A 27,751-nucleotide genomic window follows, 5' to 3' on the forward strand; every position below is an offset into this window, starting at 1 on the left:
TAATTTTATTTTCTATAATTTTCTTTCCTTATCTAGTTGAGGAATAATATAAAACTCCTTCATATGTACGTCTGGTTAACGAAATCATTTGTCAACGTGAATAATTGCTTCACACTGTCTACTGTTAAGAGCCTTACTGTTAAATGATGTCAAAGCCTTACTGTTAAATAATATCTTAACAGTAAGTGATTAGAGAATTATTTCATTAAACTAGTACCAATATTTATATTAGGAGGAAACAGATTGTGTGCTAATATTAAATAGAAGCAATATTGGACTCAACTTCTTTAATAGTTGTTCCAATTTTCTGTTCGGCAGTAAAATCTGATTATAGAATCAATGACATGAAATTGGTACAATTCTAGTATAACTGCAATAGGGATTTTTTTTACTTGGTCTATAATATGTTAAGAATTGGCATGTGGATAACTCCTGATTTCTTAAATAATTTTTTTTGGTTAGTCCTAATCCCTTAAATTGATATACTTCTACGAGTTTTGTGACATATGTTGTCATAATGAATGGTTGTAGCCGTTCTAAGTGTTTCCTTGGTCATATTTCAGATATGGCTGAATATGGACAAGTTCGAATTACTCAAAGTGGAAGTTCTCGAAATCGAGGAAGGGGACAACGTAGAAGGATACGTCGTCGCATGGCTTATTTTTATAATGATTTAGACTCGGAGCCTGAAGTCATCAGGAATGTCCCAAGGACAAGGCAAAATGATTTAGAGGGCGGAACGAAGGGAAGGAGAAAAGAAATTTACGGAGTTTAACGAATTTAAAATGGGTCTTGATGCTTCCATTCCTGAATATGTACGCCTTTTAGGTTAAAATGAGCTAGATTGGCTAATTACATAGAAATTACTGATTGAAAAATATTAGCTATTTTAGCGGACTCTCTTCGAGAGTCTTGGGGTAAAATTTTAACTCAGATTTATCATGATATTTAGCCTAGTGCACCTTTTAGCATATATGTGTAAGAGTTAGTGTTCGATTGGTACATGTATGTCCTAGCAAACATGTAAATTGTTATTATGTGTTTTATCTTAATGAAATTTTAATTATGTTATTTGTCTTACCAGTTACAATTATTATTTATTATTTTATTTTGTAATGGGATTGAGACTTGAAATGAAGTACACACTAAGAAGTGATTTTAATAGTAATTAATATATTTAGATATAGATGATGAATGGAAACGTAGTGACCTTTCGATTCTATACTAAATATAAAATTAATATTATAATTAATTTACTTGAGTGTGTAATCACATGCATAAATTGACTGAGGTATATATTGATGAGTTAAACTTGTAATATTGTCTCTAATAACGGACATGGCATCGAAAAGTATCATTATTGACTTGAACAAGGGTGACAAACTGAATGGTGAAAATTACGACATCTGGAGTCGTAAAATGTGGTATGTACTCAAAGAGAAAAATGCTCTTGAAAGTATTAACCATGCTATGAGTCACCCAGAGGAGGGTAACACTGCCCAACACGGGAGGGATCTGAAAACTTATAATATTTGGAAAAAGAAAGATTCCACTGCACGTGAAATTATTGTAAGTTCAGTTGTTGATGATCTCATAACACTACCCAACACTACTGCTCAAGTCATGTGGGCACATTTAAGAGAGGCATATAGGGGTACAAATGTAACTCGCATTCGAAAGCTGACAATCAAGTTTGACACGTACAAAAACCCTCATGATCACAGTGTCAAGCAACATCTAAGGGTGATGTCAAACATGATTGCTCAACTCAAAAGTACTGGTCATGTTCTCTCTGATGAGCAGCAGGTTCAGGCGGTGATTCGGTTTCTTCCCAACAATTGGGAACATTTGAAGGTTAACTTGACCCACAATGATAACATCAAAACTTTTGCTGATGTTGCCCATCATGTGGAGCTTGAAGACGAGCGGCTCGGTGCTGCTAAAGATTTACCTAATGCCTTTGTGGCAGAATCAAGTAGTACAAAGAGATCAAGCTTCAAGCACAAGAAAAAATGGCGGAAAGGGTAAGGAGACCGGAGAAGGATCCTCCAAGAAAAGAAACAAGCCAAATTCCAAGAAAGGAAAACGGTTTTACAAAAAGAAAGACAAGAGTAAGATGAAGTGCTACAATTGCCAAGTTCCAGGGAATTTTGCTCATGAGTGCACTGAGCCAAAAAAGGTAGCATTCCAAAACACATATCTTAGTGCTATATATGTTTCTAGCACTGTTTTACTAACTGAATCTTATCTTATGTGGATTGTAGACTTAGGGGCCACCGACCATGTGAGCCGTGATAGAGAAGCGTTTATAGAGTTTCGTCGAGTTCCACCTAGATAAAAATATGTATATGTGGGAAACAATGCAAAGATTGAAGTCAAAGGGATAAGCACTTACAGAATGGACATGCGTGGTTGTTACATCTGGCGTTTTCATACGTTAAAGTTTTGCCGTAAGTTAATCGACATAAGTTCGAGAAGGAAATTATTTTGAGATTACAAGTACTATGCTATTTCAAACAAGGGATAGGTAAATTCGTGAAGGTGGGAGGGTAAGCGAATCGAAGAAAATAAGTTTCGTCAAAGTTTGGCAATTTGGGAAAAAATATGGTCCGAGCGATAATACCCGGTACTTATGGACTAGTGCCATACAAGGTACTACATGACCATGATAGTATGATGTATAAGGTGTATTAAAAATGAGTAGTATTTTAAGTAATTTGAGATAATTCTTAATTTTGTGGGTAATTGATTAATTATTAGTTTAATAAAAAATTAACCATGTAATTAAGGATTTGTGAATAATTGTAGGTGGGGACAAATCCCCCCCACCACGTGGCTTAAATGACTCTTGCCCTTAGATAATTTAATTAGTAGGCACATGGACAACATTCTTAAGCATTTACACGTAAGAGGTGGAGAGTTATGTTAGTCATCTCTAAACTTATCTTCCTTGCATATCAATTCATTTTGACAAAAGTTGGATATATACAAAAAGGCAAAATAAGGAACGAAGGTTAGGGAAATTTGAAATTTCATATGAAGATTTCATATTACGATAGCAACAATTAACAATCTCCCTATTGTTAACGTAAAATCACCGTACGAATAAGTTTGTGGCGAAGCTTCTTGAGTATATATTTTAAAAGATGTGTTCCCAACAGGGAGTTCTTGGTTAGTAAAGGAATTCATATGAAATTGCAATGCATAGTAACAACGGGATTTTGCAATTCTAAGGGAATACAGTGCAATCCTTCTTAAGAATATCATACGGATTTTTGCCTACTCCAGGTATGTTAAGGCTAAGCCCTTCTTCATTTTGGCATGATCTCGTAATTACATGTATTTGATAACGAGGAACAAAGAAAAGTTCATACTCCCGAATTTATATACATTATCCTAGTCTCATAAATTACAGTATTCTCCTTATCGGGACTTCATATTTAATTGAGTATTGTCTTCTTCCAGTCAAGAGAGCAAAGAGCCTATATATACAGTATTACAGTATTTTCATTACCATCGAGCTATAATCGATGGGTAGGCCCCTATTGGGCAATCTCTGATCAGATGGTAAGTTATATACCGCGCCTACTGTGGTCGAGCGCCTATGAGCGAGCTCAGTTGGTCGAGATACAGAGCCTAGTCTGGTCGAGCGCCTATGAGCGAGCCTACTACGGCAGAGCAGTTATATATATACCGAGCCTTATAAGGCCGGACATTTATTTTACATACTATATTGAGAGAGTTGAGTCAGTATCAGCAGGTAAGTATACCTCCAGATCATCTTTGACTCCCAGTTACCTTCAGTTATTATATTATCAGTTCAGTTGTAGCTTTTAATTATTTTATTGCCTTGCATACTCGGTACATTATTTCGTACTGACTTCCATATTTCTGGAGACGCTGCATTTTATGCAGGTTCAGACAGACAGACGGGTAGACCTCCTCAATAGGTGTTACCCGAGTTTAACTTTATCGGTAAGCTCCACGTCCTTCGGAGTTGCCGGGTCTAGAGGTTTTGTGTACATCTTGTGTATATATGTATATAGGCTATGGGTAGGTCAGGGAACTATTTCGATCACAGTTAATCCATCAGTAGAGGCTTGTAGACATATCTTGTTAGTTAGTGCAGTATGTTGGGCTTGTAGGCCCTGTATGTATATTTTGTTGGCTTGTCAGCTGTAGTAGTTATGACGGCCTTGCCGTCCCAGCTTTATATTGACATTTAGTCAGCGCTAGTTTCCATTCAGTTTTATATTTTGCTTCGCTAATTGTCTAGCAATGTGGCCCCTGGCCAAAGTATGACATTATATGTCCAAAGTCCCTTAGTCGCAAGTTTGTACGAAAGGATAGATGAGGCACCGGGTGCCGGTCTCGACCCCAGGCTAGGGGCGTGACAAAAGTGGTATCAGAGCAGTTCTATCCTAGGGAGTCTACAAGCCGTGTCTAGTAGGGTCTTGTTTATAGATGTGTGGTGCACCACATTATATAAGCAGGGGACTACATGGCATTTAGGAGTTGGTTACCCTTCTTTCAAATCTAAATCGTACTATATAACTGAGTTATAGGAAATTTGAGTTAAACTTACGTGTTGACGTTTGCATGCACAGATGACGATGACTAGGAAGACTACGGCTAGCCAGATGAGAGATACAACAGTAGGTGAGGGGACTAGCAGGGTACCCCAAGTAGATGGGGCACAATCGGAGGCCCAGGGAGAGACCCCTACTCAGCCATTATCGGCTCCTCCACTACCTGAGGAGATTCCTAGGGAGACCGCACATCTAGTTCCCCCTCCGCTTCCATCCGATCAGGACTTGAGGAGTGCAGTGCATTTGTTGACACAGTTGGTAGCTACCCAGCAACAGGCTCGGGCATCAGCTAGTGCGGGATCTTCTGAGGGCTCTGGGAGTTCAAGGGTCCGAGAGTTTATTGCTTTGAGTCCCCCAAAGTTCACGGGGACAGATCAGAGGGAGGACCCGCAGGATTTCATAGATCAGCTTCACAGGATCTTTCGAGTTATGCATGCCACAGAGAAACAGGCAGTTGAGCTAGTAGATTTTTAACTCCGAGATATAGCCATCCTTTGGTACGAGGGATGGGCAAGGTCCAGGGGACGTGATGCACCTCCAGCTATTTGGGAGAATTTTTTGGATGCCTTCCTTGACCAGTACTTACCGCGGGAGATCCGACAGGCTCGAGTCGATCAGTTTCTAGACCTCAAGCAGGGCAATATGAGTGTTCGAGAGTATAGTCTCCGTTTTGATTCATTGGCCAGATATGCACCATCCATAGTTGCTACTATGCGGGACACGATCCATAGGCTTATAGCAGTGTTGGCCCCAGAGTTGATCGAGGCATGTGCCACCGCTGCATTGCAGGATATTATGGATATCTCCTGGATTCAGGCATTCGCCCAGAAAATAGAAATAGGTAGGCGTCGACAACAGGGTACAGAGAGGACTGAGTAAGGACAACATAAGATGATGAGGTTTGCCAGGTCTCAGGAGCAGTCTCAGGGTAGTTATAGGCCCCAATACTTCAAACGACCACCTAGGCCTCCGCCACCTCAGCTACAGGGTTACAGGTATGACCGCTATACTCAGTCAAGAGCAAGTGAAAGCTCCCGGGCATATGATGCGAGATTTCCCAAATAGAGATTCTGGGGGTATGGCACAACCAGCGAATTTAATAACTATGGCTGTGTATCCTCCAGGGCACGAGTCTAAGTCTCCGGCTGGTAGAGGTCGAGGCAGAGGTAGGTGTTCCAGTTCAGGTGGTAACAAAAATGGTAGCTATGCTTTAGCGGGTCGACAGGACCAAGAGTCCTCACCAGATGTTGTGACATGTATGTTGACCATTTGCTCTCACGATACTTATGCCTTGATAGACCCAGGATCTATTTTATCGTGTATTACCCCATTTGTCACGGGGAAGTTTGGTATAGTGCCTGAAATACTAAGTGATCCTTTTGCGGTACCTACACCGGTCGGAGAATCGATTATTGCTAGATGGTTTTACCGAGGTTATACGGTGTTAGTTTGTAGTCGTCAGACCTCACCTGAGCTAGTTGAGCTAGAGATGTTGGATTTTGATGCTATCATGGGCATGGACTGGTTGGCAGCTTGCTATGCCACAGTTGATTGTCGGGCAAAGATAGCTAGATTTCATTTTTCGGGTGAGCCAGTCCTTGAATGGGTAGGTAATACAGCGACACCCATAGGTAGATTTATTTCTTATCTGAAGGCGAGGAAGATGATCGCTAAAGGGTGCATTTATCATATTGTATGAGTTAGAGATGCAGATGCTGAGATACCTACACTTCAGTCTATTCCAGTAGTCAAAGAGTACGCAGATGTATTCCCAGATGAACTTTCAGGTATTCCTCCAGAGCGAGAGATTGATTTTGGCATCGATTTGATTCCGGCAACTCAACCAATATCCATCCCTCCGTATAGAATAGCACCTGCCGAATTGAAGGAGTTGAAGGAGCAGTTAAAAGATTTGCTGGAGAAAGGTTTCATCAAGCCCAGTACCTCACTTTGGGGTACACCGGTACTGTTTGTACGGAAGAAAGATGGCTCGCTGAGGATGTGTATCGATTATAGGCAGCTGAACAAGGTAACTATTAAGAATAAGTATCCACTTCCAAGGATAGATGACTTGTTTGATCAGTTGTAGGGAGCTAGATGCTTTTCAAAGATAGATTTGAGGCCGGGGTACCACCGGGTCAGAGTTCGGGAGAAAGATATTCCCAAGACAGCCTTCATGACCCGATATGGCCACTTCAAGTTCATTGTCATGTCCTTCGGGTTGACGAATGAACCTGCCATATTTATGGACTTGATGAATAGCCTATTCCGGCCATTTTTAGATCTGTTCGTGATAGTCTTTATTCATGATATTCTGGTTTATTCACGTTCAGAGGATGAGCATGCAGACCACCTGCGAGCGGTACTTCAAACCCTTTGTGATAGTAAATTGTATGCTAAGTTTTCTAAATGTGAGTTCTAGTTGAAGTCTGTAGCATTCTTGAGGCACATTGTATCCGATGGAGGTATAAAGGTACACACTCAGAAGATTGAGGCTGTGAAATCCTGGCCTAGACCTACCACTCCGACATAGGTTCGTAGCTTTCTAGGCTTAGCAGGATACTACTGGAGGTTCGTAGAGGTTTTTTCTTCTCTTTCAGCACCATTAACAAAGTTGACGCAGAAAGAAACTAAGTTTTAGTGGACAAAGGCCTGTGAGTAGAGTTTCTAAAAGCTTAAGAACAAGTTGACCTCAGCGCTAGTTCTAGCACTTCCAGAGGGTCCAGATGGTTATGCCATGTATTGTGATGCCTTGGGTGTTGGGTTAGGGTGTGTCCTGATGCAACATGGGAAGGTAATTACATATGCTTCAAGGTAGTTAAGGAAGCACGGGCGGAATTATCCAACCCACGACCTCGAGTGAGCTGCGATTGTCCATGCACTTAAGATATGGCAGCATTATTTATATGGTGTTCATGTTGATATATTTACAGATCATAAAAGCCTACAATATATCTTCAAGCAAAAAGAATTGAATTTGCGACAGAGGCGATGGCTTGAGTTATTGAAAGATTACGATGTTAACATTCTCTACCATCCAGGGAAAGCTAATGTGGTAGTAAATGCCTTAAGTCGCCGATCTATGGGTAGCTTAGCACATGTTGAGGCCGAGAAAAGACAATTAACTTGAGAGATTCATCAATTGGCTTTTTGGGGGCTTCGGTTAGTAGACTCTGGTAATGATGGAGTTGTACTCCAAAATACTGCAAAATCATCTCTCATAGCAGAAGTAAAGGAGAGGCAGTACGAGGACCCAGAGTTGGTCGAGTTGAGAGAACGAGTTCTGCAGTAGAAGAAGTTGTTTTTAGAGCTTAAGGGAGATGGGGTTCTCAGATACAGGGGTCGTTTGTGTGTTCCAGATGTAGCAGGTCTACGAGACAGGATTATGTCAGAGGCACATTATTCGTGGTAATCCGTTCACCCTGCATCGACGAAGATGTATCATGACATCAAGGATGTGTACTGGTAGAACGATATAAAGAAGAACATAACTGAGTATGTCGCTCAGTGTCCTAGTTGCCAGCAGGTGAAGGTAGAGCACCAGAAGCCCGGAGGGCTAATGCAGACTATAGAGATCCCGACGTGGAAATGGGAGGCGATAAACATGGACTTTATCATGGGTTTACCTCGTTCTCATAGTAAGTTCGATTCCATATGGGTGATAGTCGATAGGCTCACGAAATCAGCTCATTTCCTACCAGTCAGATCTACATATACAACAGAAGATTAAGCAAAATTATATATTAAAGAAATAGTGTGACTACACGGGGTACCAGTATCTATTATATCTGACCGTGGGGCCAGTTTACAGCACATTTTTGGAGGTCATTTTAGAGAGGTCTAGGGACTCAGGTGAATCTCAGCACAAATTTTCATCCACAAACTGATGGACAAGTCGAGTGTACAATTCAGACGCTCGAGGATATGTTACGAGCATGTGTGTTAGATTTTAAAAGAAGTTGGGATGAACATCTACCTCTTATCGAGTTTGCATATAATAACAGTTACCACTCCAGTATCCATATGGCTCCGTACAAGGTTTTGTATGGGCGTAAGTGCAGATCTCTTATAGGGTGGTTTGATGCTGGAGAATCTGGGTTACATGGGCCAGACCTAGTTCAGCAAGCCATAGAAAAAGTAAAGCTTATCCGGGAGCGGTTGTTGACAGCTCAGAGTCGTCAGAAGTCATATTCTGACGTGCGACGATGAGACTTAGAGTTCGTGGTTAATGACTGGGTATTCTAAAGGTGTCACCTATGAAGGGCGTGATGAGGTTTGGCAAGAAAGGAAAGCTTAGCCCACGGTATATTGGGCCTTATAGGATCATTCAGAGGGTGGGCCAAGTAGCTTATGAGTTAGAATTGCCCTCAGAATTAGAGTCTGTCCATCCGTTTTTTCACGTATCTATGCTACGGAAGTGCATTGGCGATCCTACCCGAGTGGTGCCCACGGATGATGTACAGATTATGGAGGACTTGTCATACAAGGAAATTCCGGTTGCCATCCTAGACTGACAAATCCGTAAGCTACGAAATAAGGAGATAGCCTCCGTGAAGGTTTTATGGAGAAGTAAGAAGGTGGAAGAGATGACGTGGGAAGCGGAGGAAGAAATGAAGTCTAAATATCCCTACCTATTTCAAACTGAAGATATGGCTCGAGGTGGCATGCCTCAGCACAGCTCTATTCAGGCCAGTAGGTCATTAGGTAAGCTCTTATTTTTGACTTTCAGAATTTATAATGGACAGTTGTGAGAAGCCAAGTCTTGCTATTTATGAACATTGGCCATGTGTAACATGTATAGTATATTTTCTGGCTGCGTACATGTTGGTTTTAATCTAATGTACGGAAGAGACTCTGGTAAAATTTTTCCAAAGTCTCTAAGAATAAACATTCGAGGACGAATGTTTCTAAGGGGGGAAGAATGTTACATCTCGCGTTTTCATACGTTAAAGTTTTGTCGTAAGTTAATAGACATATGTTCGGGAAGGAAATTATTTTGAGATTACAAGTACTATGCTATTTCAAAGAAGGGATAGGTAAATTCGTGAAGGTGAGAGGGTAAGCAAATCGAAGAAAATAAGTTTCGTCAAAGTTTGGCAATTTGAGAAAAAATACGGTCCGAGCGATAATACCCGATACTTATGGACTAGTGCCATACAAGGTACTACATGACCATGATAGTATGATGTATAAGGAATATTAAAATGAGTAGTATTTTAAGTAATTTGAGATAATTCTTAATTACGTGGGTAATTGGTTAATTATTGGTTTAGTGAAAAATCAACCATGTAATTAAGGATTTATGGATAATTGTAAGTGGGGACAAATCCCTTGTAGGTGGGGACAAAGCCGCAGCAAATGGAGTAAGACTTAAATGACTCTTGCCCTTAGACAATTTAATTAGTAGGCACATGGACAACATTCTTAAGCATTTACACATAAGAGGTGGAGCGTTATGTTAGTCATCTCTAAACTTATCTTCCTTGCATATCAATTCATTTTGACAAAAGTTGGATATATACAGAAAGGCAAAATAAGGAATGAAGGTTAGGGAAATTTGAAATTTCATATGAAGACTTCATATTACGACAGCAACAATTAACAATCTCCCTATTGTTAACGTAAAATCACCGTACGAATAAGTTTGTGGCGAAGCTTCTTGAGTATATATTTTAAAAGATGTGTTCCCAACAGGGATTTCTTGGTTAGTAAAGGAATTCATATGAAATTGTACTACATAGTAACAATGGGATTTTGCAATTCTAAGAAAATATGGTGCAATCCTTCTCAAGAATATCATACAGAATTTTTCCTACTCCGGGTATGTTAAGGCTAGGCCCTTCCTTCATTTTGGCATGATCTCGTAATTACATGTACTTGATAACGAGGCACAAAGAGAAGTTCATACTCCCGAATTTATATACATTATCCTAGTCTCATAAATTACAGTATTCTCCTTATCGGAACTTCATATTTAATTGAGTATTGTCTTCTTCCAGTCAAGAGAGCAGAGAGCCTATATATACAGTATTTTCATTACCATCGAGCTATAATCGATAGGCAGGCCCCTATTGGGCAACCTCTAATCAGATGGTAAGTTACATACCGAGCCTACTGTGGTCGAGCACCTATGAGCAAGCTCAGTTGATTGAGATACAGAGCCTAGTCTGGCCGAGCGCCTATGAGCGAGCCTACTACGGCATAGCAATTATATATATACCGAGCCTTATAAGGACGAACATTTATTTTACATACTATATTGAGAGAGTTGAGTCAGTAGCAGCAGGTAAGTATACCTCCAGATTATCTTTGACTCCCAGTTACCTTCAGTTATTATATTATCAGTTCAGTTGCAGCTTTCAGTTATTTTATTGCCTTGCATACTCGGTACATTATTTCGCACCGACGACCCTTTTTCTGGGGATGCTGCATTTCATGCGTGTAGGTTCAGACAGACAGACGGGTAGACCTCCTCAATAGGTGTTGCCCGAGTTCAGCTTTATCCGTAAGCTCCACGTCCTTTGGAGTTTTCGGGTCTAGAAGTTTTGTGTACATCTTGTGTATATATGTATATAGGCTATGGGTAGGTCGGGGCCCTATTCCGATCACAGTACATCCATTAGTAGAGTCTTGTAGACATATCTTGTCAGTTAGTGTAGTATGTTGGGCTTGTAGGCCCTGTATGTATATTTTGTTGGCTTGTCAGCTGTAGTAGTTATGATGGACTTGCCATCCCAGCTTTATATTGACATTTAGTCAGCGTTAGTGTCACGCCCCAAACTAGGGAAGGCACGACTGGCACTCGATACTGTATTCGATCGAGTTAGCCACTAAACATACTAGCTAACTAGACTGGGGGCCCAACAGATCGGGCAGCACAACATCTGAAATACTAAGCCTGGACCGTAAGGTTATGACATGAATAACAATAAGCCATATAAACATAGGTAGACAAGCCAAAATAATAAAATACTAGCTGGCCGACGAGGCCGCGACTGAAGACATACATGCCTACACACCTATATATACATGCCAAGCCTATGGGCTGGAGACTGAAAGCAGCAAAAAGAAACCCAGAATATTGTGTCCACAATAGCCTCTAAGAGTGTCATAAGCACTATCGGGATAAGGCCCCAACTATACCCAAACTGTACAACAAAAGTAACCATCCTATGAAAGCTCCAGGAAGAGGTGGAGCTTACCAACTCACAGCTGAACCCCGAAATCCTAGCGGAGGGGTCGATCAGAGTCCCTACCTAGACCTGCACGCACGAAACAAAAATGCAGTGTCCCCAGGCAACGGGACATCAGTACGAATAAAAATGTACTGGTATGTAAGGCAGAAAGTAGAATCATACATAGCTGATGTAAAAAGGTAATAAAGATACCACCTGACACTGAAACTCTGATAGCCTCCATGGCCGACATCCGACCTCATAGTAATAAAATATGCATGGTATGCTCGTGTAATCGTATGTCGTGAATACATATATATTGATTTAAATGCATGACATACCCAACCAAATGCTAGCAATGGCGGTCTCTCCCGGTAGCTAACCGGTATCATATTGCCAACCTGTGGCCATCTGTACAATATATATAGTCTTTCGGGCAAATAGGTCCCTTACCTCCGATTATAGCTCGAAGTCCATGCATAATATGTCATGTATGATATGAACTTTGAATGCACATAATAGGCCATAACAAGAACTTAGCCAACCTTGGCTCATTGGTACTCTTATTCTCATAATCTCATAATCACCTTCGTATCGCATACAAATGTCTCGTGGAACCTCATATCTTTTTTAATAAGTTTGAAAACTTAACTCGACTTTTAGAAAGATAACTTAACTCTGAATATGTTCATAAAAATGATTTCTTGATAATTAGTAAAAGAAAGTATTTCAAAAAAATCAAATATTTTAGTAGTGTAAACATAAAAATTATATTTGAGAATTTTGAAATCGACGTGTCACTTTAGAGATTTTAAAATACACTTTAACAAGGAAGAAGGACAGATCGCAAATACTAAATACCTTTATTTTTAAGTCACACAACCCAAAGACGAATAAGAATTCATATATATGGACATATATTTAAGAAAGCCGACAAAATGACATATATAGATGTCGAATACCCTTTTTAACCGAACGAGTGGAATATCAACCTAATAGCATCATAAAAATACTTCAGCTACGATACCAATGCCTTTCACAGAAGGTCTTTCTAGCAACAGAATAGTAAAATATCACATTTAGCGTCTTAGGAATTTCCCAAAATTTGTGCTAAAAGGAAGGACGAAGCTTAGCCTTAACATACCTCTCCAACGAACGTCCGAATGCCTGTAGTTCCTTCACGAAAGTTATTCCTTACGTCCTAAGTTTCGAAACCACTATATATATGCAGCTTATATGCACCTATAAACAGTTCATAAATGAGTTTAAATCGGCAGATTTTCCATATGACCCTAACTTGACGAAACGCCCGTAGAACTTTGTAAAAACGATCATAAAAGAGTCCCAAGATGATTACCTTGGCAAACCAAGTATAAATCCTGAAGAACAATAATTTCCTATCTTCCAAAAATAGCTCCAAACACAGCTAATAAAAGGGGAAAATTATTGCAAAGCGTAGAGATTGCGCTTCTAGGCACGGAGGCAAACTTTAACGATAGAAATCATTAAAAATGCACCTTAATCACTCAAGAACACCATGAAACCCTATCTTAAGCTTTCTCACTGTTTTGGGACGAAGATGAAATGTTTTGGGGTCTTAAAAGTCGGATTTTCCGACTTATACCACTTGTTTGACCCGACCCGGTTCGCGACCCGATTTCAGCCCGGACAGTCTGCGGTAAAACAGTCATAACTATTTACTCCAATGTCGGTTTGATGTGATATTTCTTTGGTTGCAAACTAGACTCGTAGACCTTCGATTTGGTAGGTTGTGGGTCCCACAAATCTTTATATATTGAGAGAAATGATCTGATACATTTGACCCAAAAGTTTAGAAAATTTATTAGAGAAATTTACGATAAGTTTTGCCGACCTTTATTTCGCAACATGCTTGACTCCAAAACTTAACATGTGACCAGTGTGATATTATAATACCTCATAACACATTATTCTTAGCATATTATACACTCTTAGTCTTATCCCACAGGTGCAAGTTAACTTAAACCTTCCGAACGCGCGGGGTGCTACCCGATCCATTTCTTTAACCATGAACCTTTGTTTAAGGGATTCCTTTGACTTAAAGCTTTAGTTTAGTTCCTTGATATTACCACACATTTTCAGTCTTATTCTCCCAATGTGCTATACCCAATCATATATACCTAATATAACCACGCCACGTTACGTATATTGCGTAAGAGAAGAGAGAAACACCTGGGGTCTCACAGTCTCCCCCCTTAAGAACATTCGTCCGCGAATGGGTCAAGTCAATTCTTTGGTTTCATTTCTTGTCCGCTAATACGTTATTTGCGAGGCTATATTTGTTACATTTGCAAAGCATAAATCAAATTCTGAAGATTCCAACTACTAGGCTTCATATAGCTATCTCGCAATAAGAAATTTAAATTGCACTTTCAAGTCATTTAAAATCCAATTAAGTTGCTGTAAAGAAATAATTGGCAATTATTTAAATGCGACTCACCTTAAGTCGTAAATAGGTGGGAGTATTTCTTCCTCATTTCCTCCTCAGCTTCCCAGGTCATTTCCTCGATGTTGTTATTTCGCCATAACACTTTCACGGAAGCCACTTCTTTAGTTCGAAGCTTCCTTACCTGCAGATCTAAAATAACTACTGGTACCTCTGCATAAGATAAGTCTTCAGCAATGTGAATATCCTCAATGGGCGTAATACGTGAAGGATCTCCAATACACTTCCGCAACATAGATACATGAAACACAGGATGGACTGCTTCCAATTCTAAAGGCAAATCAAGCTCGTACGCCACCCTACCAATCCTCCGAATAATCTTATATGGTCCAACATACCTGGGGCTGAGCTTCCCCTTCTTTCCAAATCGCATGACGCCCTTCATAGGCGATACTTTCAGGAAAACCCAATCTTCTACATCAAACTCTAAGTCTCGTCGTCGAACATCTGCATAAGACTTTTGCCGACTTTGTGCTGTACGCAGCCGGTCTCTAATAAGTTTTACCTTTTCCATTGCTTGCTGGACTAAGTTAGGACCTAGCAACTCTGCTTCCCTGACCTCGAACCAACCGATCGGCGACCTACACTTTCGCCCGTATAGTGCTTCGTAAGGAGCCATCTGAATACTAGCTTGGAAGCTGTTATTATAAGCGAACTCAATAAGAGGTAGATGATCATCCCAACTTCCTTTTAAATCTAGCACGCAGGCACGTAACATATCCTCAACTGTCTGAATAGTACGCTCTGCCTGTCCATCAGTTTGCGGATGAAAAGCGGTGCTAAGATTTACCTGCGTGCCTAGACCCTTCTGAAAAGATTTCCAAAAATATGCTGTAAATTGAGCCCCTTGATCAGAGATAATAGATAATGGCACTCCGTGAAGGCGAACAATCTCTCGAATGTAAAGCTTGGCATAATCCTCGGCTGAATATGTCGTCCTGACTGGCAGGAAATAGGAGGATTTTGTAAGCCTATCAATAATTACCCAAATAGAATCATACCTCCGTGGAGTGCGAGGCAAACCAGTGATGAAGTCCATATTTACCATGTCCCATTTCCATAATGGAAGCTCAATACACTGAGTTAGGCCTCCAGGCCTCTGATGTTCGGCTTTAACTTGCTGGCAATTGGGACATTGGGCTACCATCTCCGCGATATCTTTTTTCATTCCATTCCACCAATAGATCTGTCGAAGGTCCCGATACATCTTTGTCGCTCCGGGATGAACTGCATATCTAGAATAATGGGCCTCCGAAAGAATCTTGGCACGGAGCTCTCCTACTGACGGTACACATAAGCGGCCCTGGTATCTAAGGACTCCATCTCCAGTTAGCTCAAATAAAGGTTGTCGCTGCTGTGGAATACTTTCCCTCAGTTTTATAAGCTCAGGATCCTCGTGTTGTCGCTCTTTCACTTCAGTAACAAAAGAAGATTTTGCCGTATTCTAAACGAGAATGTGTCCACCCTCTGCATCTACCAAACGCACCTGCAAACTAGCTAACTGGCATAGATATTTGGTCATCTTGACCTTATCAGCTTCAACATGGCTTAGACTGCCCATGGACTTCCGGCTAAGGGCATCAGCAACAATATTAGCTTTGCCGGGATGATATAAAATATCAACATTATAGTCCTTTAGTAATTCTATCCATCTTCTTTGTCGTAGGTTCAGCTCCCTCTGTTTAAATAAATACTGAAGGCTCTGGTGGTCGGTGAAAACATCAATATGGACCCCATATAGATAATGCCGCCAAATCTTTAGGGCAAATAGAACTGCGGCTAACTCAAGATCGTGCGTAGGATAGTTCTGTTCATGTTTTCGCAACTGTCTGGAGGCGTACGCGATAACCTTACCATGCTGCATAAGAACACAACCTAGGCCAATTCTCGACGCATCACAATATACAACATAACCCTCGGTGCCATCCGAAAGAGTCAAGACAGGTGCCGTAGTAAGCCTTTTCTTTAGTTCCTGAAAACTTTGTTCACATGCCTCAGTCCACTGAAACTTAGCTCCCTTATGTGTCAGTTTCGTCAATGGTGCAGAGATAGAGGAAAATCCCTCCACAAACCTTCGGTAATACCCTGCCAAGCCTAAAAAGCTACGAACCTCTGTCGGATTCAAGGGCCTCGGCCAAGTCATCACAGCTTCAATCTTTTGGCCATCAACCTTGATACCATCGCCGGTAATAACATGACCAAGAAAAGCTACAAAAGTTAGCCAAAATTTACATTTAGAGAATTTAGCATGTAACCTGTAGTCCTGGAGAGTCTGCAATACAGCTCGCAAGTGGTCCGCATGCTCGGCTTCCGATCGTGAATATATCAGGATGTCGTCAATAAACACAATCACAAATTCATCCAAGAATATTTTGAATACCCGGTTCATAAGATCCATAAAGGCTGCTGGGGCATTTGTAAGCCCGAAAGACATGACAAGGAATTCAAAATGGTCATACCTCGTCCTAAATATTGTTTTTGGGATATCAATATCCCTGACTCATAGCTGATGATAACCGGATCGCAAGTCGATCTTCGAAAAGCATTTGGCACCTTGTAACTGGTCGAACAAGTCATCAATCCGTGGAAGAGGATACTTATTCTTGATAGTGACTTTATTTAGTTGCCTATAGTCAATGCACATCCGCAAGGACCCATCTTTCTTTCGAACAAAGAGCACCGGAGCACCCCATGGGGATGTACTTGGCCTAATAAAGCCTTTATCGAGCAAGTCCTTCAGTTGTTCCTTCAATTCCCTTAGCTCTGCAGGAGCCATTCTATTGGGAGTAATGGATATAGGCTGCGCATCAGGAAGCAAATCTATAGCGAAATCGATTTCCCTTTCGGGGGGAATTCCTGGAAGCTCGTCAGGGAATACTGTCGGAAATTCATTCACAATAGGAACCGACTGAAGAGTCGCTGGCTCCTTATCTATATCCCTAACATGAACCAGATGGTATATACAACCTTTAGCAATAAACTTCCGAGACCTAAGGTGTGAAATAAACTTACCCTTGGGCGTGGCTGCATTACCTTTCCATTCAAGGATAGGCTCACCAGGAAAATGAAATCGGACCAACTTTGCACGACAATCAATATTAGCATAACAAGCTGCCAACCAATCCATACCCATAATGACATCGAAGTTTAGCATAACCAATTCAACTAAATCAACAGAGGTTGGACAGTCATTAATTAACACTGTACAATCTCGATAGACATGATTAGCTACAATAGAGTCGCCAACTGGCGTAGACACCTCAACTGGCTGTGGCAACAACTCAGATCTCATGTCAAGCTTACCAACAATAAATGGAGTAATATATGAAAATGTAGAGTCGGGATCCATCAATGCATAAATGGCATGAGAATGTATTGTCAATATACCTGTGACAACTTCTGGGGATGCCTCTGAATCCTGTTGGCCTGTGAGTGCATAAAAGCGGTTTTGGCTACCACTAGAACCTGAGGTGTCTCCTCCACCTCTCCCCCTACCACGGCCCTAAGTAGACTGTGGACCTGGTCGGGGAGCACGGACTGAGGGCGAAGAGGCTGCTGTGAATCCTGAAGGCTGAGCTAGTGTACCTCTGCCTAACCCCGAGCACCGGCTAATATAATGTCCTGTCTGCCCACAATGAAAACATGCACTCGAACCCTGTCTACATTGCCCGGTGTGCAGCTTATCGAACTGAGTACATGGAGGAGTAAGCTGTCTCATCTGTGTAGAACGCTCCTGTCGATGGCCCTCAGGCTGGCCTGAGCTCTACCCTGGTCCTGACTGAATATAACGATCAAACTGCTGGCCCTGCATCTGTGGTGGGAAACTACCTGCTGACCGAGGTGGATATCGATGTAGTGGGGGCCTAAAATCAACTCGTGGCTCCCTATAAGACCCTATAGTACGAGCCCTCTTACTCTGCTCCCTATCCCTGCGAGTATCACGAATTCGACGGGAAAGGTCCTCTGTAGTCTGAGCGAAAGCCTGTATGCGGGAAATATCTACATCATCCGTTAGGGATGCATCCCTACATTCTCTAATCAGATGATCCCCCAAACCATCCATATAATGATGAACTCTAGCCCTCATGGTACGTACTATATCTGGTGCATACCTTGCCAAAGAATTAAACTTATAGATATAATCCCTCACACTCATACCCCCCTGCTTTAGGCTAAGAAACTGGTCAAGACGGGCCTCCCGAACCTCCCGTGGCAAATAATGGGCTAAAAAGCCTCAGAGAAGTCCTCCCACTCTGCTGGCGGAGCATCAGGTCCTCTAGATCTCTCCCATGCCTCATACCATAGGACGGCTACATCACGTAGTCAAAAAGAAGCCAACTCCACAGCCTCGGTGACGGAGGCATGCATCACCCTCAATACTCTATACATATGGTCTATAAAGTCCTGGGGATCCTCCGTGGAACTGGATCCTGTAAATAATGGAGGGGCCAAGTGAAGAAACTCTCGTACCGTCGAGCTTCCTATCTGATCTCTCCGGGCATCTGCTCCTGACTCTAGATGTCGCTCATGAATAGAAACCATCCTAGTCAGCAACTGAACAGCCTCCCTCATCCCCTGCTCCCAAGTCTCTGATGGGGGAACAATAGGTGCTGGAGGTCCTGTGTCTCTAGCTGCCTCAGGTACCAATGGAACTGGTGAGGCTGGGGGTACTGCATCTCCCTGGGCTCCAAGAAGTGCTAGGGAAACTGAAACTAGGGGTACTGGAGACTCACTGTGAGCCTCTAAGGGAAATCTATCCCTCTGACCCGGTGGGGAACGACTGGTACCTTCTCCCGGATCCATACCTATCTCTCGCTGTGCCATCTCCTAAGCGTAGGTAGCCTGTTAGATAGGAAACACAAAGCACGATTTAGATTTCATATGTTCTTATAACTTCGCTCTATAGCACGATCTATTAATTGAAAAAATGTAACCATTCCTAAATGCCTCATAGCCTCCTGATTATAAGTGTGGTGCACAACACACCCATAAGCAAGACTCTACTAGACACGGCTTGTGGACTCCCTGGGATACGACCTGCTCTGATACCAAGTTTGTCACGCCCCAAACTAGGGAAGGCACGACTGGCACTCGATACTGTATTCGTTCGAGTTAGCCACTAAACATACTAGCTAACTAGACTGGGGGCCCAACAGATCGGGCAGCACAACATCTGAAATACTAAGCCTGGACCGTAAGGTTATGACATGAATAACAATAAGCCATATAAACATAGGTAGACAAGCCAAAATAATAAAATACTAGCTGGCCGACGAGGCCGCGACTGAAGACATATATGCCTACACACCTATATATACATGCCAACCCTATGGGCTGGAGACTGAAAGCAGCAAAAAGAAACCCAGAATATTGTGTCCACAATAGCCTCTAAGAGTGTCATAAGCACTGTCGGGATAAGGCCTCAACTATACCCAAACTGTACAACAAAAGTAACAATCCTATGAAAGCTCCAGGAAGAGGTGGAGCTTACCAACTCACAGCTGAACCCCGAAATCCTAGCGGAGGGGTCGATCAGAGTCCCTACCTGGACCTGCACGCACAAAACAAAAATGCAGTGTCCCCAAGTAACGGGACATCAGTACGAATAAAAATGTACTGGTATGTAAGGCAGAAAGTAGAATCATACATAGCTGATGTAAAAAGGTAATAAAGATACCACCTGACACTGAAACTCTGATAGCCTCCATGGCCGACATCCGACCTCATAGTAATAAAATATGTATGGTATGCTCGTGTAATCGTATGTCGTGAATACATATATATTAATTTAAATGCATGACATACCCAACCAAATGCCAGCAATGGCGGTCTCTCCCGGTAGCTAACCGGTATCATATTGCCAACCTGTGGCCATCTGTACAATATATATAGTCTTTCGGGCAAATAGGCCCCTTACCTCCGATTATAGCTCGAAGTCCATGCATAATATGTCATGTATGATATGAACTTTGAATGCACATAATAGGCCATAACAAGAACTTAGCCAACCTTGGCTCATTGGTACTCTTATTCTCATAATCTCATAATCACCTTCGTATCGCATACAAATGTCTCGTGGAACCTCATATCTTTTTTAATAAGTTTGAAAACTTAACTCGACTTTTAGAAAGATAACTTAACTCTGAATATGTTCATAAAAAGCTTAAGATGCTTCACTTAGTCCTTATACTTGATTTCTTGATAATTAGTAAAAGAAAGTATTTCAAAAAAAATCAAATGTTTTAGTAGTATAAACATAAAAATTATATTTGAGAATTTTGAAATCGACGTGTCACTTTAGAGATTTTAAAATACACTTTAACAAGGAAGAAGGACTGATCGCAAATACTAAATGCCTTTATTTTTAAGTCACACAACCCAAAGACAAATAAGAATTCATATATATGGATATATATTTAAGAAAGCCAACAAAATGACATATATAGATGTCGAATACCCTTTTTAACCGAACGAGTGGAATATCAACCTAATAGCATCATAAAAATACTTCTGCTACGATACCAATGCCTTTTACAGAAGGTCTTTCTAGCAACAGAATAGTAAAATATCACATTTGGCGTCTTAGGAATTTCCCAACATTTGTGCTAAAAGGAAGGACGAAGCTTAGCCTTAACATACCTCTCCAACGAACGTCTGAATGCCTGTAGTTCCTTCATGAAAGTTGTTCCTTACATCCTAAGCTTCGAAACCACTATATATATGCAGCTTATACGCACCTATAAACAGTTTATAAATGAGTTTAAATCGGTAGATTTGCAATATGACCCTAACTTGACGAAACGCTCGTAGACCTTTGTAAAAACGATCATAAAAGAGTCCCAAGATGATTACCTTGGCAAACCAACTATAAATCCTGAAGAACCAGCAAGAACAACAATTTCCTATCTTCCAAAAATAGCTCCAAACACAGCTAATAAAAGGGGAAAACGATTGCAAAGCGTAGAAATTGCGCTTCTAGGCACGGGGGCAAACTTTAACGATAGAAATCGTTAAAAACGTACCTTAATCACTCAAGAACACCATGAAACCCTCTCTTAAGCTTTATCACTATTTTGGGACGAAGATGAAATGTTTTGGCGTCTTAAAAGTCGGATTTTCCGAATTATACCACTTGTTTGACCCGACCCGGTTCGCGACCCGATTTCAGCCCAGATAGTCCGCGGTAAAACAGTCATAACTATTTACTCCAATGTCGGTTTGATGTGATATTTCTTTGGTTGCAAACTAGACTCGTAGACCTTCGATTTGGTAGGTTGTGAGTCCCATAACTCTTTATAGTTTGGGATAAATGATCTGATACATTCGACCCAAAAATTTAGAAAATCTATTAGAGAAATTTACGATAACTTTTGCCGACCTTTATTTCGCAACTTGCTTGACTCCAAAACTTAACATGTGACCAGTGTGATATTATAATACCTCATAACACATTATTCTTAGCATATTATACACTCTTAGTCTTATCCCACAGGTGCAAGTTAACTTAAACCTTCCGAATGCGCGGGGTGCTACCCGATCCATTTCTTTAACCATGAACCTTTGTTTAAGAGATTCCTTTGACTTAAAGCTTTAGTTTAGTTCCTTGATATTACCACACATTTTCAGTATTATTCTTCCAATGTGCTATACCCAATCATATATACCTAATATAACCACGCCACGTTACGTATATTATGTAAGAGAAGAGAGAAACACCTGGGGTCTCACAGTTAGTTTCCGTTCAGTTTTATATTTTTCTTCCCAAATTGTCTAGCAATGTGGCCCCTGGCCAAAGTATGACATTATATGTCCAGAGTCCCTTAGTTGTAAGTTGGTATGCAAGGATAGATGAGGCACCGGGTGCTGGTCTCGCCCCCAGGCTCGGGGCGTGACAGTGGTGGCCGATCTTTGATGTTGCATGACGTCCTATATGTTCCAGAGATTCGACAAAACTTCGTCTCTGTATCTGTTCTTCTAGATTTTGATTTCAATTTGAACTTTAGCAATGGTCTTAGAATTACTCAAGACAATATTTTTTTATAGTTTTGGACATCGTTATGATGGTTTTATTGTGTTAGATTGTAATCCTTCTACGTATAACTATTATGTTGACCGTTGTGTTATGGCATGTTATTCTAGTAATAATGGTGTTGATGTTATTACATGGCATGCAAGATTAGGTCACATAGGGTAGGATTGAATGAATAGATTGGCTAAGGAAGGACATTTAGGTTCTTTCTCTAAAATTGAAATACCAACTTGTGAGAATTGTCTCGCCGGAAAGATTACACGTAAACTGTTTGGAAAGGCTAAGAGAGCTGATTTTTCATTGAAATTAATCCATTATGATATATGTGGTCCAATGAATATGAGGGCTAGGTCTGGTGCTTTATATTTCTTTACATTTATTGACGATTTCACGCGCTTTGGTTATGTCTATTTGATTTCTCATAAATCTGAAGCACTAGAATGCTTTAAGAAATATTTGAATGGAGTTGATAATCAATTAGATACAAGGATTAAGACCTTAAGAACCGATAGAGGGAGTGAATATCTATCACATCAGTTTGAAGAATTATGTAATGAAAAGGACATCACCAGACAATTAACTATTCCTTACATACCTCAACAAAATGGTGTAGCAGAAAGGAGGAATAGAACATTGTTGGACATGATAAGGTTCATGATGGCACAGACAAATTTACATATCTCCTTTTGGGGAGATGCGTTATTGACTGCAACCTACATATTGAACAAAGTTCCTTCTAGATCAGTTTCTTCCAACCCTTATGAACTATTGACTGGTCATAAAGCAAACTTGAATAATTTATGACCTTAGGGATATGTTGCGTATGTAAAAGATTCTTTTAGCAAATTTGAAAAATTAGGTCCAAAAGGCAAGAAATGTATCTTCATAAGATATTCAGAACACTCCAAAGGGTATGTGTTCATTGGTGAATTAGTGGATGAAAGTGTTACTGAGATTGAATCATGAGATGTCACATTTTTGGAAAATGATTTTCCAAAGAAGGGCGAGGTAAGGAATGGAGAGCCTCTTTATGAAATGTTGAACTCATATAGTTAGCAAGTGTCTTTTGACACAATTGATAATCAAATTGATCAGGATATTGTTCTTGATCCGAGTGGGAGTAGGAGTTCTCAATCCCAAAATCCTTCTAATGAATCTGAATTTCAACTACGAAAGAGTACCAGGAAAAATATACCCAAGCGTACTTATGATATTGAAGATTACGTTTTCTTGGTGTCTCCCATAGAAATGGATGAGCCAAAGTCTATGCTTGAGGCTTTATGGAGCATTGGAAAATATGAGTTAATGAAAGCAATGAAAGAAGAATTGGAGTCCATGAAAACCAACAAAGTCTGGGATCTAGTTGACCTTCCGCCTAGACGAAGAGCCATTGGGAACAAATGGGTTTTCAAAGTTCAACGCAAAGCGGATGGTTCAATAGAAAGATACAAGGCACGACCGATGGCAAAGGGCTTTACTTAAGAAGCTGGAATAGATTATGAGGAAACATTTTCACCAGTTGTGAAATTTATCTCAATTCACTTACTTTTGGCTATTATTGCACGTTTGGATTTGGAATTACATCAAATGAACGTGAAGACAACTTTTCTCAATGGAGAACTAAACAAAGAAATCTACATGGAACAACCTGTAGGCTTCATCGTTAAAGGCCAAGAAAAGAAGGTCTGTAAATTGGAAAGATCTATTTATGGTCTGAAGCAATCTTCTAGGCAATGGTATTTGGGATTTCACAATGAGGTGATCTAGTATGATTTCACCATGATTAATGAATACCATTGTATTTATGTGAAGAAATCCAATGGGATGTTTGTAATTCTTTCTCTTTATATGGATGATATTTTATTGGCCAGAAATAATTTAGAGTATTTGAAAACTAGCAATTCATGTCTTTCAAAGTCATTTGACATGAAAGATATAGGTGGAGCAGAATATATCCTTGGAGTTAAGATCCAAACATACCGTTCTAAAAAGTTATTGAGCCTATCTGAAGAAACTTATATAAAGAAAATTTTGGAGCGTTTTCGCATGAATAGTTGCAAATCCATGGATACTCCTATAGCGAGAGGTGAATATTTAAGCCTTGAAATATGTCCCAAGACTGAAAATGAAAAGGAAGATATGTCTCGAGTTCCGTATTCAAGTGATGTCGGGAGCTTGATGTACGCTATGATGTGTACTCGCCCAGACATTTGTTATGCCGTAGGTCTAGTTAGCAGGTATCAATCTAATCCTGGAAGAGATCATTGAAAAGTTGTAAAGAGAATTTTCAGATACCTGAAGGGAACTGGAGATTATTCATTATGTTATAGTGGAAATGATTTATAGTCGAGAGGATATGTAGATGTTGATTGGGCTGGTGACCGGAATGATAGAAAATCAACAGCCGGTTATGATTTCTTACTTAATTGAGGTGTTATTTCATGAAAAAGTAAGAAACAAACTTGTACATCCCTTTCGACGATGGAAGTTGAGTTCATGGCTTGTGCGTCTGCAGTACAAGAAGTTGTTTGGTTGAAGAGATTCTTTGAGAATTTGGATATTACAAAGAACTCTCACGGTCCCATGACTCTATATTGTGATAATCAAGCGACTATTGCATACACAAAAGATCATAAGCATCACAGCAAGACCAAACACATTGACATCAAGTATTTACAGTATATTCCTACGCACAGCATGATAGCAGATCCTTATGTATTCTAAAATGACTTGATTATTATAATATGATCATCAATATTTGACTTTTTAATTTAAGTCGATATCTAGTATGCATGTGATGATATTTTGTTGATAACGAGTGTGTCGAACAAGTCGCGAGATTGGCTCTCTCACACGAGCGATCGCCTCTCTCGATAAGAATCGTGAAGAGATGAGACATTATAGAACCTTAGATAATGAGAGGTTATATTTACTTATTAAGGTCGGTCTTGACAACTAGTCAGGCTTACAAATTTTAATATTCGATTATGACTTGTTTTGTAAGCCAGATGCGAGTTTCTCCAAAAGGTTTGATTTGAGGATTATTAAAGTGAGAAACTCGAGTTAGACATTTGGAGGTGTCTAGACCAAGATCTTTATGGTGTTGAATGATTAAAATAATAAGATACACGTTCCAATATAAGGTGAGAACACCATAACACGTGTTTCATACCTCGTGTGTTATCGACCATGGGATAATGGAAGAATGAATCCCTGCTTCTTCATTGTGTGAGATCCCAGAGAATTTATATCAACTTTTATTAGAATACCCTTCGACCTTTTATTGTCTCTTGAAGTTCCAATCAATGTTGCTACTTTAGCATGTCACTAATAACCATGAGTGATTCGGCAGTGCAGTGCATGTCTAGGAAAGCAATTGATTTGGAATGGAAAGATTCGAGTAAAAGGGAATACAAATAAAAATTTAGTAATTTAACTTGTATTCATAGGTCGACCATTACACTTACCATGAGGGTATCAAATAAAATTGTGAATACAAAGATAAATATGAACTCGAGTTCACCTCTTTCGAGGATGAGGGATTGAATTACTAGCTACTGGAGTAGCGGGTGATGTCTGGGGGTATAGCGAGTAATGAGATCCTCATGTTAGTAGTGAATCATTTTCGAATGTGATCGGATTTCTACATAGAGCTTTAAAATAACATTAATAGATTTGAAATATATTATAGCTCTTGATGCTCACAGGTCGCACAAACTACTTGTTTGTATGAATTAAGTGTGTTATTTATTCATGATACTGATTTGAGTTCCAGCCCATCAAGAGAGAAGTGGGAGATGTTGGGTCTTGAATTTACATACCGGGTCGCTTTATATGGGCTGACCCAACCCATTTGGGAAGAGATAGAGTTTGGAAATAAAATAACTTCTTTGGAGAAATTACTACACGTTTAGGTGTAGTTGAGAGAAGTTTTCCCATAGCAGTTAATTATTTTCTCTATAATAACTCATTTGGTATTCCTATTAAGGAGGGCGTGAACGAACAGAAAGAGAGGATTTGCTCTACCTTTCTCATCAATTTTCTTCTTCCTTAACAGAGAAGATTTCTCTTCTTCCTTTTGCAAAACACACATAAAGAAAGACATTTAGTTTGTGAAAAGTATTTCGTTTCCAAGAGAGACGAAGTCAGACTTGAGCAATTGATCAAAGCAGGTTATGTAAGACTTCCGCTACTGTTAATAGGTACACAAATCGTTGTCCTTGTTACTATTTAATTATCATGAAGGTTAGTAGGTAGTCGAGCGTTTCCTTTTGTCCTCCTTAGTTTGATAGTATTAGTGTTAGTATGACATCGTTTTGGCCTTAGATTGCTATTACTGCATATCTCTCTATTGTCATCTTAGCTTCGGTTTTCTTAATATTTTGTGTTGTTACTACTTGTTGTGAATGCTTCTTTCATCTTTTCTTTAGTTGTAGGTCTATTGAAAATAACATTTGCGCCATGTTAGGGTACGGATAAGGTTGTGTACATTCTACCCTCTCCGGACCCCACTTACGAAAATCCAATGGGTTGTTGTTCTAAGATCAAGAAAATATATTATATCCTCAAATTGGGGGAATAAATTAAAATATATAAAAGTTTTGGAAAACATTCCACTTTAATGTTTGGTCTCGCTTTATATAATATTTTGCCTAAACATATCAATCATGTAAGCTTTATCCTTTCTAACATTTTTCTATACGTGGCGTTTACCATATCAGTTAAATTAAACTAATTTTTTATGTGTTTACCCTCAAAATCGGATAACAATTGAATTTGTTAGTGACTTAAAGGATATGCGGATTAACTTGATACAGAGTAATAAATTAGATTGTAATTGAAATAAATAATGATAAATTAACTGCAAACCATGTGAATTGGATAAGTTTAGCCTAGGAAAGTTAGCCACCCTTGAGTTGAATGTACTTTTATTGACACAAAGATACCAAAGAATAAGAACTTAGAGAATAACGATAATGTATTGCTTATGAATGTATGTTACAATGCCCTTCATGAATTGTGAACTCACCTTTATATATTAGAGGAACCTGCTTTTAAGGTATTATTCAATTATTCTGTAAAAGGTAAAAACAAAGGTCCTTGATTTGGTAACTATTTGTCCTCTTTTTTGGTATGTTCTGTGATTTCCGTTGTAATGTCCGATTAGTTTCGGGAATTTCGGACCCTTGTCGGATAAGCTGGTAATATGTTCCTCAAGACCGTTATAACCGGGACCGGTTATGACCACAGTTCACTCGAAGGCAAGTCGATCTCTGGGATCTTATCACCATCTCTCGATCCCAAACTGTCATGCTGGATGCTCGTTTAAATCTTCGAGTTCGATTTTAGCCGTATACAGATAGTCCCCTTATTTTTCAGAGAGTAAATGACGAGAAACGATATGAGCTCTCGATTCTTACTTCGATATGATGTAAATTCCCCTCATTTTTCGGAGAGTAAATGATGAGAAACT

General features: G+C 40.0%; 3 protein-coding genes across 3 annotated transcripts; 2 read left to right on the forward strand and 1 right to left on the reverse strand.

Annotated features, from left to right (window-relative positions):
* The first annotated feature begins 1,338 nt into the window (after positions 1 to 1,338).
* LOC138904615 (uncharacterized) lies at positions 1,339 to 2,028 on the forward strand. The gene has a single exon (XM_070193119.1). The coding sequence runs from the start codon at positions 1,339 to 1,341 to the stop codon at positions 2,026 to 2,028; it is 690 nt and encodes a 229-aa protein (XP_070049220.1).
* A 2,579-nt stretch (positions 2,029 to 4,607) lies between these two features.
* On the forward strand, positions 4,608 to 5,063 carry LOC138904616 (uncharacterized). The gene has a single exon (XM_070193120.1). The coding sequence runs from the start codon at positions 4,608 to 4,610 to the stop codon at positions 5,061 to 5,063; it is 456 nt and encodes a 151-aa protein (XP_070049221.1).
* Positions 5,064 to 14,244: 9,181 nt separating this feature from the next.
* LOC138904617 (uncharacterized) lies at positions 14,245 to 18,405 on the reverse strand. Its single transcript, XM_070193121.1, has 5 exons — positions 18,078 to 18,405; positions 17,262 to 17,675; positions 16,953 to 17,105; positions 15,736 to 15,845; positions 14,245 to 14,997 (listed from the first exon to the last, which is right to left on the reverse strand). The coding sequence occupies exons 1-5, from the start codon at positions 18,403 to 18,405 to the stop codon at positions 14,245 to 14,247; spliced, it is 1,758 nt and encodes a 585-aa protein (XP_070049222.1).
* Positions 18,406 to 27,751: the final 9,346 nt, after the last annotated feature.

The sequence above is a fragment of the Nicotiana tomentosiformis genome, chromosome 2 (assembly GCF_000390325.3).
Source record: "Nicotiana tomentosiformis chromosome 2, ASM39032v3, whole genome shotgun sequence".
Lineage (NCBI taxonomy): Eukaryota > Viridiplantae > Streptophyta > Magnoliopsida > Solanales > Solanaceae > Nicotiana > Nicotiana tomentosiformis.